At 40.6% G+C, this 15,143-nt stretch overlaps 2 protein-coding genes and 3 long non-coding RNA genes across 5 annotated transcripts; 4 read left to right on the top strand and 1 right to left on the bottom strand.

Moving 5' to 3' along the window:
* Positions 1-1,818: 1,818 nt before the first annotated feature.
* LOC9269115 (potassium transporter 21) lies at positions 1,819-6,467 on the top strand. Its single transcript, XM_026023848.2, has 10 exons — positions 1,819-2,060; positions 2,651-2,873; positions 3,263-3,514; positions 3,628-3,678; positions 4,004-4,264; positions 4,366-4,418; positions 4,550-4,664; positions 4,759-5,013; positions 5,115-5,905; positions 5,993-6,467. Exons 1-10 carry the CDS (start codon positions 1,914-1,916, stop codon positions 6,245-6,247), a joined length of 2,403 nt encoding a protein of 800 aa, XP_025879633.1. The 5' UTR covers positions 1,819-1,913; the 3' UTR covers positions 6,248-6,467.
* A 433-nt stretch (positions 6,468-6,900) lies between these two features.
* LOC4333302 (protein FAR1-RELATED SEQUENCE 5) lies at positions 6,901-10,174 on the top strand. Its single transcript, XM_066308228.1, has 3 exons — positions 6,901-7,322; positions 7,488-9,084; positions 9,159-10,174. Exons 1-3 carry the CDS (start codon positions 7,107-7,109, stop codon positions 9,677-9,679), a joined length of 2,334 nt encoding a protein of 777 aa, XP_066164325.1. The 5' UTR covers positions 6,901-7,106; the 3' UTR covers positions 9,680-10,174.
* A 24-nt stretch (positions 10,175-10,198) lies between these two features.
* Positions 10,199-11,086, bottom strand: LOC9270519 (uncharacterized). Its single transcript, XR_001544405.3, has 2 exons — positions 10,953-11,086; positions 10,199-10,571 (listed from the first exon to the last, which is right to left on the bottom strand). It is a non-coding gene; the product is annotated as an uncharacterized lncRNA (long non-coding RNA).
* A 267-nt stretch (positions 11,087-11,353) lies between these two features.
* Positions 11,354-13,183, top strand: LOC107276798 (uncharacterized). Its single transcript, XR_001544447.3, has 4 exons — positions 11,354-11,640; positions 11,886-11,950; positions 12,210-12,270; positions 12,932-13,183. It is a non-coding gene; the product is annotated as an uncharacterized lncRNA (long non-coding RNA).
* Positions 13,184-14,399: 1,216 nt separating this feature from the next.
* Positions 14,400-14,814, top strand: LOC136355536 (uncharacterized). Its single transcript, XR_010739801.1, has 2 exons — positions 14,400-14,540; positions 14,649-14,814. It is a non-coding gene; the product is annotated as an uncharacterized lncRNA (long non-coding RNA).
* Positions 14,815-15,143: the final 329 nt, after the last annotated feature.

Here is a 15,143-nt window from a genome sequence, read left to right as displayed (position 1 = left end):
AGGCACACTTCGGTGGTGGTTGTGATGCATGAAAATGATGCTGCGGGCTGCGGCTGCCTCGGACGCTACATGCACACTCCGGTGGAGGTCGTCGTCTCCGTAATTTCCGTTGAATCTTGGCGACCATCGACCTTTACCTGCCACTCATCGTCATCATCACCACCGTCAAGACCTACCACCATAGAAGAAGAGAGCCATGGCCAGCTCCTCTCCCCTATCTCTCTCGTTTTCTTCCCCACAGCAGCAGCCTCATCGCCGCTTCCGCCTTTGCCAGTCGAGCTTGGAAGAAGAGGGCAGTAGAGGATGGGGGGGATATGACATGTTCGCCCCATCACTTTTAAATTTTTTATGCTGACTGGACTACCACGTGTGTGTCATGTAGGACGACAACTTGCTCTAGAGTGAGTCAGGGGGTAATTCGTCCGGTATTAATAGTTGAGGGTGAAGGATGTCCGTTTTTCCGGTCCAATAGAATAATTCGTACTCATCCAATAGTTCAGGGAGTAATCGGAATTTTTCATTAAAAAGGTACCACTTTATATATTTTAGCCTCTAAAAAGAGGGTCTTTCCAGTATAGTTTTCCCTTTATACTTGTACGGAAAACTTTTACTCATACTATTTTCAACGAAATCGACACGTTGCCAATTCATTTAAGAAGAAGAAGAAGAAGAAGAAGAAGAAGAAGAGGGTTTCACTTCTACTTTAATTTCCATGTTAACAAAATCATCCGTTGCATGACCTTACCGTTTGGATCGTTATGCCCATAAATGTTACATACACGTGGGTGTGCTTTCAATAGAAATTTAGCGATGCTACATTGATCTCCATTTTTGTTTCTTTAAACGCGCGTTAAAAGAACACACTTGTGGATGTACGAGTGTGGTGTGCGTACGTGCATAGTGGTGTGTATGTATATGCGTATCTTTTATGTAATTAAAATAAAGCACGAGGTGTACTTCTCGGCCAAATTATGGATCAAAACCATAACAATATGTATATGAGTCAGGTGGCATATGCGAATATACGCATGCCTTGCTCCTCATCAGCAACTTGTGACATAATCTGTGCATTGCGTCCACGCTGAACCGATGAAGCCAGAACAAATAGGAAGCCGTATATGCTAGGCTAACTACATATATGTGCCTGACATATGTATGCAAACAGGAATTGCTGATCGATCATGCATCTTATCTGAAGAAAGCTAGCCAAACTAGTACTACTGATACATTGAATTAGTAATATTCTAGCTTTAGTTTATACTACTGATCAGTACTTACGTTTGGAAACCTGAGAATACGAATTAGCACCACTGGACGACAAGCGCAATCCTAGTCAGTCACGACTCACTTTCAAAAAGGAAGAAAATATGTCTAGTGAGTCGGACAGATCGCCGGCCGCTAACCGTACCCTAACTTTTTTTTTAAAAAAAAATCCGAGCCTTGTCGATCGTGTGGCGTGAGCTAATTAAGAATAAGTTATAACTAGACCAATAATCAAGGATGCTGAATCGCATGCAGAGTCAAATTTGACATTGTGCAGTGGCTCGCCAAAGTAAACGCGCTAGCTGTCGCTGCCGCATGGAAGAAGAATAAACTGCAAAAAAAGAAGAAGAAGAAAGATCGATAGCCGAATCAAAATTCAGGACCATGTGGAGTACGTAATTGGTCGAGGTGTTATATACTTATAAGCTTCTAGTAACAGTATACTCGATCGGTGAAATAGCCTATAAAAGGAGGGGCATTGGGAGGCGGGCTATGTACAAACTGGAGATCTCACATTCTCACTGTTTTTATCACTTACAAGTTATATTACAAACCGCACGCATAGAATACGTGTGTAGAGTATAGACACACACGTATATATATATTGTGTATATATATAGTACAAGCAGCTATAGCTACTGTTGTGATATATGATGGATCCAGGAGTTGAGAAGAAGAAGCAGCAGATGGAGCTCGTCGACGTCGAGAGCGGCGGCCTTCCCGTCGAGCGTCAGGACTCGCTGTTCCGGGAGGCGGTGAGAGCTGAGCACGCCGGCGCCGCTCACTGGGACGAACAGGTTTAGTTCAGTTCATTAATTCAAGAGAAAATCCATTATATATATATGCCATTGAGTTTCTTACATGTCTACAATTTGCATCTGACTTTATCATGTTCTACAATATATCATCGACTTCTGCTTAACTTCAACGATTTACCATCGCTGTCCGGATAACCTTAGTTAGTACTGTATATTTTTATCCAAATAACCAAAATACCCCTGGAACAAAAACTTCCAAAATTTGAACAGAAATTCCGAAATATCATAAACATAAGATTGTAAATATCCAAAATTTAGCCAAAAACTTAAAAATGATATTTCAGAAATTTTTATCAAATTTTGAAAGTTTTTGTCCCATGGGTATTTTGGTCATTTGGACAAAATTGTAAGTACTAACGGAGGCTAACCGAATAGCGATGGTAATTCGTAAAAGTTAAGCAAAAATCGATGGCATATTGTGAAAAGTGATAAAGTTAGTGGCAAATTGTAAACCTGTTGTAAACTTAGTGGCATATAATCGAGCCTGGCCTCGTGATTTTCTTCTCGTTTTTCTTCAAGCATTTGAGATTTGACGTTGTTTCTCTCTGGCCTGCGTGCATGTACTGCAGGATAGCTGGGGGAGGACGATGAGTCTGGCGTTCCAGTGCGTGGGGATCCTGTACGGCGACATTGGGACGTCGTCGTTGTACGTCTACTCCAGCACTTTTGAGCACGGCATTGGGCACCCCGATGACGTCGTCGGGGTGCTCTCCCTCATCGTCTACAGCTTCATGCTCTTCACCGTCATCAAGATCGTCTTCGTCGCCCTGCATGCCAACGACCATGGTGACGGTTAGTGTTCTCACTCCGTTTCAAATTACTCGTCGATCGTTTTATTAACTTTGTTATAAGTAGAAATTTGTACATCGTTCAATAATATGTAAATTACTTCGGATATTATTATTAAAATATTTCTTCTGATGAATCTAAAAACATACTCCCTCCGTCCCATAAAAAACCTAATCCTACTAATCAATCTGGACACGTGTATACATGTTCATAACCAAGATTGGTTTTTTTTTTGACAGAGTAGTAAATCTTATGATATTATCTTATATAAATTCATAGAAAACGACGAATAATTTTAAACACACACAGTATGTAGTTTTGTACCAAATTAAATGGATCGAGCGTTTTTTTTTCTCAAAATACAAGTCAACAAATTGGTACTTCTTCTCCAGGTGGGACATTTGCACTCTACTCGTTAATTTCACGGCACGCGAAGGTGAGCCTGATCCCTAACCATCAGGCGGAAGATGAGCTGATCTCCGGGTATAGCAGTAGCGGGAAGCCATCGGCGACTCTGAGGAGAGCTCACTGGTTGAAACAGCTGCTCGAGGCGAGCAAGGCGGCCAAGATTTCTCTCTTCCTGCTCACCATCCTTGCGATCGCCATGGTCATCAGCGACGCTGTGCTAACGCCTCCCATTTCTGGTACGTACTCTGGATGAGAACGTGTCAGGCATTGACATATTAAACGATCGAGTTCTCTGAAGTTTTTTTTCGTCTGGGCTGATTTTGTCTGTGTTTGTAAACCTTTCGTGCAGTACTGTCAGCCGTAGGTGGGTTGAGAGAGAAGGTACCTCATCTTACAACAGGTACAGGCTAGAAGAATAATTAATCTGCAGCATAATTAATAAGTACTTCATTTGTCCCAAAAAAAACAAAACCTAGAAGGGGATATAACCCGTCTAGTACAACGAATCTGGACACAGAGGAGGGGTCATATCCCCACTTAGGTTAAGTTTTTTTTTTTTGGACTAATTGCTGGGAACTTTCAACTAGGATCATAACTATTGAGAATTAAACCAGAATTGACTATCATACTGATAAATACATGGAGGAATATAATTTTCCAACTATTATATAGCTTGTAACTAAAGATTACTGATTAATTATATGCTATTTATTTTTCTTGCACAGATCAAATAGTGTGGATAACAGTGGCAATTTTGGTAGTCTTGTTTGCAATCCAGCGCTACGGGACTGATAAAGTTGGCTACTCTTTTGCACCAATCATTCTCTTGTGGCTGCTCTTGATTGGAGCAACTGGTCTCTATAACCTGATCAAGCATGACATCAGTGTCTTGAGGGCCTTCAACCCAAAATACATCATCGACTATTTCCGTAGGAACAAGAAGGAAGGATGGGTCTCGCTTGGAAGTATTCTCCTTTGCTTCACAGGTACTCTATTACATCTGTTTGAAACAAAACCTTCTGTGATATTTAATGCGCTTATAGGGAAGATTATCTTACAATAAAAATGTACTATCCTCATGTTATAGGATCAGAAGCACTTTTTGCTAATCTAGGATACTTCAGCATCAGATCAATCCAGGTGTGTGTGCACTGAATCAATAATCAGTATAGTACGATTTATCTACTAGAATGATCTCTTTTGGGAGGTTGATATACTTGATAATACCCAAGATCATAACATCGAAATAAGTTATTTTCTAATTTTTTCAGCTGAGCTTTAGTTTTGCCTTACTTCCATCGGTATTACTCACGTACATCGGACAAGCAGCTTTCCTGAGTAAGAACCCGAAGAATGTTGCCAATACCTTCTTTGCCGCTACTCCAAGTAAGCATTTCATCTTTATTATATCACCTTCAAGGCTTCAGTACGAGTCACTTCTTACAAATAAACAAAATAATTATTTAATTTTTAAATGCAGTTTCTTTGTTCTGGCCTACGTTCATCATGGCGATAGCTGCATCCATAATAGGAAGCCAAGCAATGATATCTTGTGCCTTTGCAACTGTTTCTCATTTACAATCACTTAGTTGCTTCCCAAGGGTCAAGATATTGCACACATCAAAGCGATTTCCGGGCCAATTGTACATCCCTGGAGTAAACTTCTTGTTATGTGTGGCTGCTTGCGTTGTGACTGTTAGCTTCAAAACAACTGTTATTATAGGAAAGGCGCACGGTAATAATTTATTTCATTTATATATATTTGACAAAAGAATTAAGCTTCGGATTATATGGTTTCACCTAATTGTGCCCATCTTCCTTGATCAATGCATACAGAAATTTGTGTCATCCTTGTGATGATCATCACAACATTACTAATGACAATAGTTATGCTCTTGGTATGGAAGATCAACATCTTGTGGGTTGCTCTGTTTTTTATCACATTCACATCAACGGAGGCTGTCTACCTATCGTCAGTGCTATACAAGTTCACACATGGACCATATGTGCCTGTGGCTATGTCGGTAGTTCTAATGGTGGTGATGATCGTGTGGCACTACGTGCATGTGAAAAGATACAAGTATGAATTGGAACACACAGTATCCACCGACAAGGTGAAAGAAATGCTGGAGAGCCATGATCTGAAGAGGGTCCGTGGCGTAGCCCTGTTCTACACTGAACTAGTCCAAGGCATCCCGCCCATATTCCCGCACCTCATCGAGAAGATCCCAACGATTCATTCTGTTCTTGTCTTCATCTCTATCAAGCATTTGCCAGTACCCCATGTTGACACCTCGGAGCGATTCCTCTTCCGTCAAGTAGAGCTAAAGGACTACAAAGTGTTTCGATGTGTGGCACGATATGGATATCGTGATTCCCTCGAGGAGGCCAAGGACTTTGTTGTTACCCTTCTTGAGAACCTTCAGGATTATATAAGGGATGTTAATCTCTACACCGATGAGCCACACACCATTAGTGCCCATAGTTCTTGCAACCATAGCTTTTCTCGGGAGAAGCCTTCTGGACGGTACGCGGTACATGCCGAGGATATGCTTACACCAATTGAATCCTTCTCTGAGATCACAGCTCTATCTAACTATGGAAGCGACCGTCTACCACACTTCAAGGTAATAAATTATTGCTTGAACTTAATATTTCTAAATTGTGTAAATATTATGGTTGCATTAGTTACTAATAAATGGTATTTGTACTAGGCAAGTAAGATGAATATGGAGGAGTTGGCGAAGATTGAGCAAGAGCAGATGTTCATTGAGAAGGAGATGGAAAAAGGTGTTGTATACATACTTGGAGAAACCGAGGTGGTTGTAAGGCCTCACTCATCGCTTCTTAAGAAGATAGTAGTGAACTACGTCTACTCTTTCTTAAGAAAGAACTTCGTGCAAGGGCAGAAGATGCTATTTATTCCCCATAGGCAATTGCTTAAAGTAGGGATCTCATATGAGATTTAGGTTGTAAGAAATGGAAATATACATGATATGGTGTTGGTTGGTGTCAAGATGAATGTATAAATATTTGTCTTTGTAAGGTAATATTAAAACTGTAACATGTAGTCAGATGGTTAAATGATAAGCTATGATGCTGCATAGGAACGAGTTGTTCCATTGTGGCTAGCTTTTGAGGTTAGGGGATTTTCTTGTACTGCACACTACTTCAAATGTTTACTTGACATACAAATGCTATATAAATGTTTGTAATTAAGTTAATGAATGCCTACTTTCCAAAGCTTAGTTTCTCTTACATACTCACAAGGTCATGCGTGGTTCTGACCTTAGATTAGACTTTCGTGAGTTTATGGGAAAACATGGCTAATAAATCTATACTAATATAAAAAGGTAAAAAGGAGGAGTTGCACCTCTCTAATCCTACAGGCTAAATCAGTCTGATTCCACGCGCGAAGACTTCGCTCCTCCTCCTCCACGCGTGAAGACTCCGCCGCTTCTCCTCGCGGAAAAAAATTCGGTGGAGGAGGGGTGCAGCGGGCCTGCTGTGCAGCCCTCATCTGGATGAGCGACACATGGCCCAGCTACCGATCCAACGAGAGCGCGCGTACGGCCTCCAGCACAAGTCTTGGCTGGCTCCCTTCGGCTGAGAATCGATCGGTCCCGTCCCGGCTCCCTCCGCGCTCACGCTTCCCTCGATGCGCCTGTTCGTCTGCCGCCGCCGCACGCGCTCGATCGGCTCGTGGGTGTGGAAATTGGAAAGCTCCTATTGCGTGCCCCTGGATTACGCGGACTTGGAGTGAGACGTCTCATCCTGCGCCCCAAGATCACGGCCAAAATCGCCGGCAACCGCAGCACTGCAGCAGCCATGGCAGGACAAGTCTCCACGGGCAACGCAGCTGCATCAGCTTCCATGGCAGGAGAAGGGCAGGAGGAGGACCCTGCAGCCGCCGGGACATCTCATCTCGTGTCGTTTTCACCTGCCCTAGCACATGGCAAGGAAGGACATGGATTTCAATCACCTGCGCCCATGGATGCCGAAATCGCCGGGGATGTTGGAGCCGGCGGCGAGCGGATAACGCAGGTAATATCGTCTAGTTCTTTAATTATCATGTTTTTCAATCAGCATTGTTTGATGATGGATGATGTGCACCTATATGTAAAGGATGACCATGATCATGACAATCATAATATTTCTTATATTGTGTTAATATAAGTATATAACTTTAGTTATCAACTGATTGTACAGAAAGTGGATGATAAAGTTGTGCAAACTTTGATTGTTCCTCAAGTTGGAATGTCTTTCGAATCAAAGGATAAAGCATATGAGATGTACAACACCTATGCCGGGAAGGTTGGATTCAGTATTAGAAAGAGTAATGTAAAGCGCCGATCTAATGGAACTATATATCAAAAGCATATGGTTTGCAATAAGCAGGGACAGCAAGAAACTAGCTCATCACTGGACACTACCAGGACATGTTGCAAGGCTCGTGTTCAGTTTAGTGTTTGTCGAAAGGAAATTTGGATGGTGCAAAAAGTTGTACTTGAACACAACCATGATCTTGTCAGTCCAAATAAGTCGCACAAGCTGAGGTCCCAACGACGTGTTATAGAAGCGGATAGGCAACTAATTGGCCAGATAAGGGAAGCCGGAATGAAGCCAGCCCAAGTGTATGGCTTTATGAAGGAGTGGTATGGTGGAGCTGACAAAGTGCCATTCTCAAAGATGGATTGCAATAATGAGATTGGTCGTGAACGCAAGAAGTACTTAGAATCCAATGACACACAAACACTACTGGAATACTTGAGGAATAAGCAGTTAGAGGATCCTACATTTTTTTATGCCATTCAAGTAGACAAAGAAGATGGCCGAATAGCTAATTTCTTTTGGGCAGATGGTCAATCTATCATGGATTATGCATGCTTTGGTGATTTTGTATCATTTGACACCACATTTGACACCAATAAGTGTGAAATGCCTTTTGCTCCACTCCTTGGAACCAACCATCACAAGCAAACAATAATTTTTGGGGCTGCATTGTTATTTAACCAAACTATTGAATCATTTGTTTGGCTCTTTGAAACCTTTCTAACAGCTATGTCAGGCAAGCATCCAAGCACAATTTTCACTGATCAAGATGCAGCCATGGCAGCAGCAATTGCTTTTGTATTTCGAAATACAAGCCATCGTCTTTGTTTGTGGCACATTTATCTTAATGGTGGTAAAAATCTCAGCCATGTAATTCATAAGCATCCTAACAAGTTTCTAGCTGATTTTAAGAGATGTGTCTATGAAGACAGATCAGAGTATTACTTCAACAAGATGTGGCATGAATTGTTGAGTGAATACAATCTTGAGGATAACAAATGGATATCAAACCTATATAAGTTAAGGGAGAAGTGGGCTATTGTCTTCCGTAACTCTTTTACAGCTGACATAACCTCGACTCAAAGGAGCGAAGGTATGAATAATGTCTACAAGAAAAGATTTCGTAGGAAACTCGGTCTTTCGGAACTCCTTGTAGAATGTGATAAGGTTTCAGCTACTCTCCGTGAAAATGAATTGGATGCAGATTTTAAGTCCCGACACTCGAACCCGGTTACTTACATTCCAAATTTACCTATGTTAAAGATTGCAGCTGAATCATATACTAGGAGCATGTATTCAGAGTTGGAGGATGAGTTTAAACAACAATTTACATTATCATGTAAATTGTTAAAAACTGAGGGAGCAACCTTGACATTTGTGGTTATGCCTATGGAATATGATCACGAAGCGACTGTTGTATTCAACCCTACAGAGATGACCATCACATGTTCTTGCAGAAAGTATGAATGCATTGGTACGTATACATAATTTAAATTACAATATGATTTCGAGTACAAATTTTTGAAAAATTGCACATGTATGTTATAGGCTTATTGTGCAAGCATGCCCTCAGAGTCTTCAATATGAATAAAGTTTTCACTTTACCATCTCATTATATACTCAATAGATGGACAAAATATGCAAAGAGTGGATTTTACATTCAGAAACAAGGAAGTGAGAAGGAAACTTTGAAAGCACATGCTGCACGTATCTCTCGACATGCGACATCCGTTGAGTTGAAGTGTTCAGTGTCGAAAGAACTTCTTGATGATTTGGAGCAAGCCATAAATAAGTTGGACTTGGAAGCAGACAATTCTTTAAGCAAGATGCAAGAAAAATCCTGTGAGGTTCCTCTAAATTCAAATGGTTGTGTCAAGGACACATTAAATGGTACTATATCGTTTTTAGTTCCTCGGGTGGTGAAAGGCCCAAAAAGTCGACGATCAAAAGATGTAGTTGAAAAGAAGAAATGGCAGAAGAAATGTGTTGATCCTACCCATTGTAGCATGTTATTTCCTGTTCTCTTAATCTTGTTTGTTTTCATCCTCTTATATGCTACATCCATGTGACCTATAGTTGAAGATCCAAATAATGCGTCAGAAAATAGAGATGAAGATGCTGGTGATGTGTATGGGCAATCTTCAACCATGGATGCAAATGATATGTATGGGCAATCTTCAACCATGGTTGCAAATGATGTATATGGTGAATCTTCGACCATGCCTACTCCTTTGATCCAAGGCGGATATACAAATCTTTTATTTGAAGTCCAACAAGATTGCACATTTTCCTCGTCTGCTAGAAAGTTACATTTTCCAATGAATAGTAGGCCTTTTCAGAATGGATTTGGGTGTGTGCATTAATCTGTACTCATTTACTTCTTTTACTGTGTTGAACTCGATTTTATTTCCAATTGGGTGTAGAAAGTTTAGGCATTCAGTAACAGACTGAATGTTACTCAAAATTTCAGTTGTCGGTCAGAATAACTTCAGATCTACCTGTCATGAGGAAATTCACTCATTCCAGATTTTATTTTTGAAAGGAATCGAAAAAGCAATCACATATGTTGACGCGTCCATCACCTTGTATAATTCAAAACACCAACATGCCATGTGTATTTCAGATTTACAAAAATTGTACATATTACAAACGGATAAATTTCCTTGCAATTACATTGCAGCTTGTATGATCTCAACTACAATCCTTGCAAACTGTTAACATTTCGCAGATTACATAGTACATATTACAAAGCCTGCATATTAAACTACAGTCCTTTGAAAACCATCCTCTTATGGCAATTAAAGTCCTTTCAGGCTGAGCATTTTCCTCCTTTATATTTTGCACAGAAAATACATAACCACCATGATAAAAAGTGAGGCTTGAGCTCAATCCACAATATGCATCTTACTACAATATGCATCTTACTGATCCTAATCCATCAGTCCAACCCAGGAGAAGAACCTGCAAGAAAATGAGCAATTTAATCCACTAGTCCATCTTACTGATGGAGATCTAGTATTCTGCAGTCCAACGTTTAGGAAACAATTTCAAAACTATGTTCTTCCATTTTCAGAGAAGTGATTTCGAAGTGTATGCGTACATTAGTTTACAGCAAGAGTTATATATATGTTCAGTTGTTTGCTGTCTGGTGCTTCTTCAGCGGGAGGAAAGCACCCGGGAGATACCATTGGAAAATAAATATACGTAAGTATTGAACATTGCTCTGCTGCTGAATTATTGTCAGAAACAAAACAGAGATTGCAGCTGTAGTTTCAGGTGAGAGGAAATAATCTGGGTCTGCAGACGCTGGTGGTGGTTCTGATTTCTAGAGAGATGACGTACCTATCAGAATCAGACTTGCTGTCCAGACGACACATCCGCGGCACGGCACGGCCGCTCACCGCCGCCGCCGGCGCTAGCTGCTATGAGAGAAGCAGAGGGGAACACGCGGGCGGCGGCGGTAGATGAGCAGGCGCATCGAGACTTCGAGAAATTAGGGAGGGATATACTTTAGCCGAGCTGATGTATCGAGGGAAGCGTGAGCGCGGAGGGAGCCGGGACGGGAGCCGATCAATTCTCAGCCAAAGGGAGCCGGCCGAGACTTGTGCTGGAGGCCGTATGCGCGCTCTCGTTGGATCGGTAGCTGGGCCACGTGTCGCTCATCCAGATGAGGGCTGCACAGCAGGCCCGCTGCACCCCTCCACCAAATTTTTTCCCCTCCTCGTTCGCTCCTCCTCCTCCCCGCATGTAATGCCGTCGCGCCGCCGCATCCTCGCCGGAGCCGCCGGCTCCGCTACTGTCCACACCGGCTGCCGCAGCCGGATCCTGCTTCTTCCCCACCGCCGCGGCCGGAGCCGACCTCGGTCCCATCCGCCGCTGCCGGCGTTGAGGTCGGCCCCTTCCGCTGCCACCGCCACCGCCGCCATGCACTCCACCGCTGGCTGGCGCCGAGGTCGTCCCTCTTCCTCATCGGCCGAGCCGACGTCCTCCAGTCCCCATCCGCCGCCGCCGAACTCCACCGATGCCGCAGGTTATTTTTGGTCGATGATCGCATTGGTATCACCTGATGACCGATCGATCGCACACTGCAATCCCGACACTGCTTTTTCATCACCACGACAATAGATACCATAGTGGGCTAAGAATCCTGATTGTTTTCATTGTCTGCATTTATGCTAAGATCAGATCTCCGTGGGTAGGCTTGTGAGCCAGAGCCATTTTGATTTGTTTGTCTGCTCATTTTTGAGGCATTGCCGATCCTACCGATGCGTGCAGATTGGTGGTCAATTACTCTCCTGCTCGGCTGCTCCAGCCATGGACAACGTCGGCGCCTCAAGGAAGTAGGGCTCTACAGCTCCCCTCCATATTCATTTCTCTGCGCACATGTGTGCTTGTCTGCACTACTTCTTCCATTGCCTGTTTGGTAGCACTTTATCGTTTTTGATATTTTTCTTATTACTTCACACTGAGGATGGATATCATAACGCATTATGTTATTGGATTTGGACATTCTTGAACTGTAGCCCTTTTCCATCAAGACTTAAATATTTTTCATATTGTCCTTACCAATAATGAGATCTTCTCATAAACTATTTGCAGACCAACAATGCTTACTACAAGGGAATATCTTGTGCTCTTTATCCAGTATGCAGAGATAAGGGTACCAATGTTTGAATTTTTTATTTTTCCATTTTATTGATCATCTTACATATTGTTATATGATATACTATTTAATGAATATGTAAAACACACAGAATAGGTCCCCATCATAGCAATAAGCTTCTGCGTTATGTTTAAAAAAACAGTTCTAGATGTGTGAGTCTTTGTGATATCATAGGCAACTAGAGAGGTAAGTGCACATGGTAAACCTGGGCTCTTATTCATATTTTTAACATTAATTTTGTATTCATTTTAACTTTATTTTAATTTGATCTTAAAATCAAGCCATATGCTTCACTAATTCTGAATAGTTTATTTTGTAGAAGTTTTTTTTAGGAATCTGGACGCGGTTGCACTGGGAATTCATCTAGAATTTTTTTTGGTTGATTGTGATAACAGCAAAACATCTCAAGATGATAGACCTTCATTGACCTTCAGCAATACATTCCTTAATTGAAAAACTGAAGTTTTTTCTAATCCATTCTAAACAGTGCAGAACTTTTTGAAGTTTCTATTGGTGTTTAGCTGTTGATTGTCGTTTTATTAGAGACATCATTGTTGATTGCTAGCTTGAACCCTTTACAATCTTCATGACATACTTATATACGGGACCAATAAAAAGATATGATTAATCAGGTTCTTGTCTCATGGAATTCTTGTAGGAGGTTCAATGGAGATGATGAAAACAAGGTGCTTGATATCATGACGCTATTTGACAAGTGCAACACCTTTAATATTTGCAATTTTCTTTCTGCTTCTATCTAAAATTATGTACATATTCTACTATTGAAGTGGTTCTCATCCATTAACATAACAGAGATATGGTCCCATTTTGCAAGAGTGTATGACATTTTTATGTAGCACTGAAACAATTTAAGATTATTAACAAATATTAAGTTTCCATACCAAATAATATTATACTTCTCAAGCTTTGTGCACACATTCCTATTAATATTGCAATGTGACTGCATAGCTGAAAATGCAGGAATTGCAAATAAATTTTATTGAATTGTCAAAATAGCAAATGGCTCCAATATTACCAATTTGGGGCCACTTTAAAGAAGAGGGGCGAAGAAGATATGGAAGTTAGAAGGTGAGCTTGCTTCATTAGAATATCATTTGCGTATTTCTCGAATAAAATATAAAATATTTTGCTTGATTATTTCCAGTATGCACTCCTGAAGTAATTCATGGTCTTTGTATTTTTCTAATGGATGTATACTTGGTATTTTCTGTTTTTGGTGCAAATGGGTGAGCAAACATGGATGGTGATGGTGTTCTGACGTCCAAATGTGAAACCAGCCAAGGTCACCACTATGTTGCATTGTTTTTCTTCTTATTTTCTACTCAATATATTGCTGATTTTAAGTAGAGTCAATCGTTAATCCATGTGCAGGATGTCCAGAAGCAATGCTAGGCTTAATTAGTGCGATTATCATGGTGTGCCAGATGAGGCTGAGTTCTTGAGTTTATAGCCTGCAGTGATGTTTTTTAAAACTAATTCACTGCTGCACATCACTGTTATCCTGAATTGCTGAACTACGTCTCTGTGGCATCAGAGCATCCGAAATTCTTGCCTTGCTACATGCTACTATGATTAATCAGGGTCAATTTTTCTGCCATACATATTCATTTGAGCAGTTTTTTGTTCTGTTCATCAGTGGATGAAAAAAAGTCAATGCCATGCATGTTAATATAGGGGAATACAAAAATCCACCTCAGTTGCTTTCACTCAATCAGGTAGTCTACTCGAATCTTTTGTTATTATTTGACTCCAACCAAATTTAATTATATCTCTTTTGTGTTTGGAAAAATGTGTCTAATTGAGTTCGAGCATGGGATCAGAGTAGAATTAAATGAATAATCAAAATTTGAATTCAAAAGATAAATGAAAATAATGCTAATACGATTAATCAAAATTCTAAAAATGAACTAATTGAGGATTATAGATTATATCTTGGTAAATATATGGAGGCATTGTAAGAGACCCTACAGAGCATATCAGTTGAAATAGACATGCAGATTACCTTGTGATGTGCCCATTCTCCATGTTAATCTGGTACATCTTCATCAATTTTGTCACGAGTTACATGATGAATTGATTCAATAATTGATATTTTATATTTTCAGCTTGGCAGCCTGTAGATCTTTTGGACCAAAAGGGCAGGCCTCTTCCCCAAGGTGAAGCACTTTGTAGCTACAATATGCGAGTGCTCAGCCTATACACCATATCCTTGTACGACTATGTTGAGAGTTTTATTCTCCATTGAGGTAAAGTATGCTCAAAAGTTTCGTTAAAATATATTCAGTTTAGTGATTTTGTTCATGAACTAACTCTATCGTGAACTCATTTCTCGAAAATTTTGGATCTTTTATTAGCAAAGCTATGGACTGCAGTGGGTTTTGGCCAGAGCTCCAATCCCTGCAAATCACAAATGCTGTAATATTTTGCAAAATTATGTACTCCAGTTCTATTGTAATTGTGTAAAACCAACAAATTCTTAGTTTTGTCAGTTATTAAAACACATAGATGCATATTGTGTCATTGTGTGTGATATATTATATCAAACGTGCATTGCACACGCATGATTACTAGTGGAATAAAAGGTATAATCAATATATTCAAATTAATTAAGGTTATCACAATAAGTTCTTAAAGTCCATGTAATTATACATGTCTCGATGGATTTTGCTTTTTCTACTACTACAATAATGGCTCACATACCTTACATTATTGGTGGCATATATCAGTTTCCTTAGAGGTTGTACTCATCACCGGTAGCAGTTTGATATCTTTGCGGAATAAGTCCATTTTACCTCTCTCAACTACAGGCTGCGTTTGATTTGTATCCTTTAACTGCAAGACTGGGTATA

This window comes from Oryza sativa, chromosome 3 (genome assembly GCF_034140825.1).
Source record: "Oryza sativa Japonica Group chromosome 3, ASM3414082v1".
NCBI classification, from domain to species: Eukaryota; Viridiplantae; Streptophyta; class Magnoliopsida; order Poales; family Poaceae; genus Oryza; species Oryza sativa.
This window is presented reverse-complemented; position numbering and strand designations above follow the sequence as displayed.

Coding starts and splice junctions, on each gene's coding strand:
- LOC4333302 (XM_066308228.1), top strand. CDS start 7,107: ATGGCAGGACAAGTCTCCACGGGCAACGCAGCTGCATCAGCTTCCATG. Junction 7,323..7,487: donor GCGGCGAGCGGATAACGCAG/GTAATATCGTCT, acceptor CTGATTGTACAG/AAAGTGGATGATAAAGTTGT. Junction 9,085..9,158: donor CAGAAAGTATGAATGCATTG/GTACGTATACAT, acceptor TGTATGTTATAG/GCTTATTGTGCAAGCATGCC.
- LOC9269115 (XM_026023848.2), top strand. CDS start 1,914: ATGATGGATCCAGGAGTTGAGAAGAAGAAGCAGCAGATGGAGCTCGTC. Junction 4,265..4,365: donor TATTCTCCTTTGCTTCACAG/GTACTCTATTAC, acceptor CTCATGTTATAG/GATCAGAAGCACTTTTTGCT. Junction 4,665..4,758: donor CTTCTTTGCCGCTACTCCAA/GTAAGCATTTCA, acceptor TTTTAAATGCAG/TTTCTTTGTTCTGGCCTACG.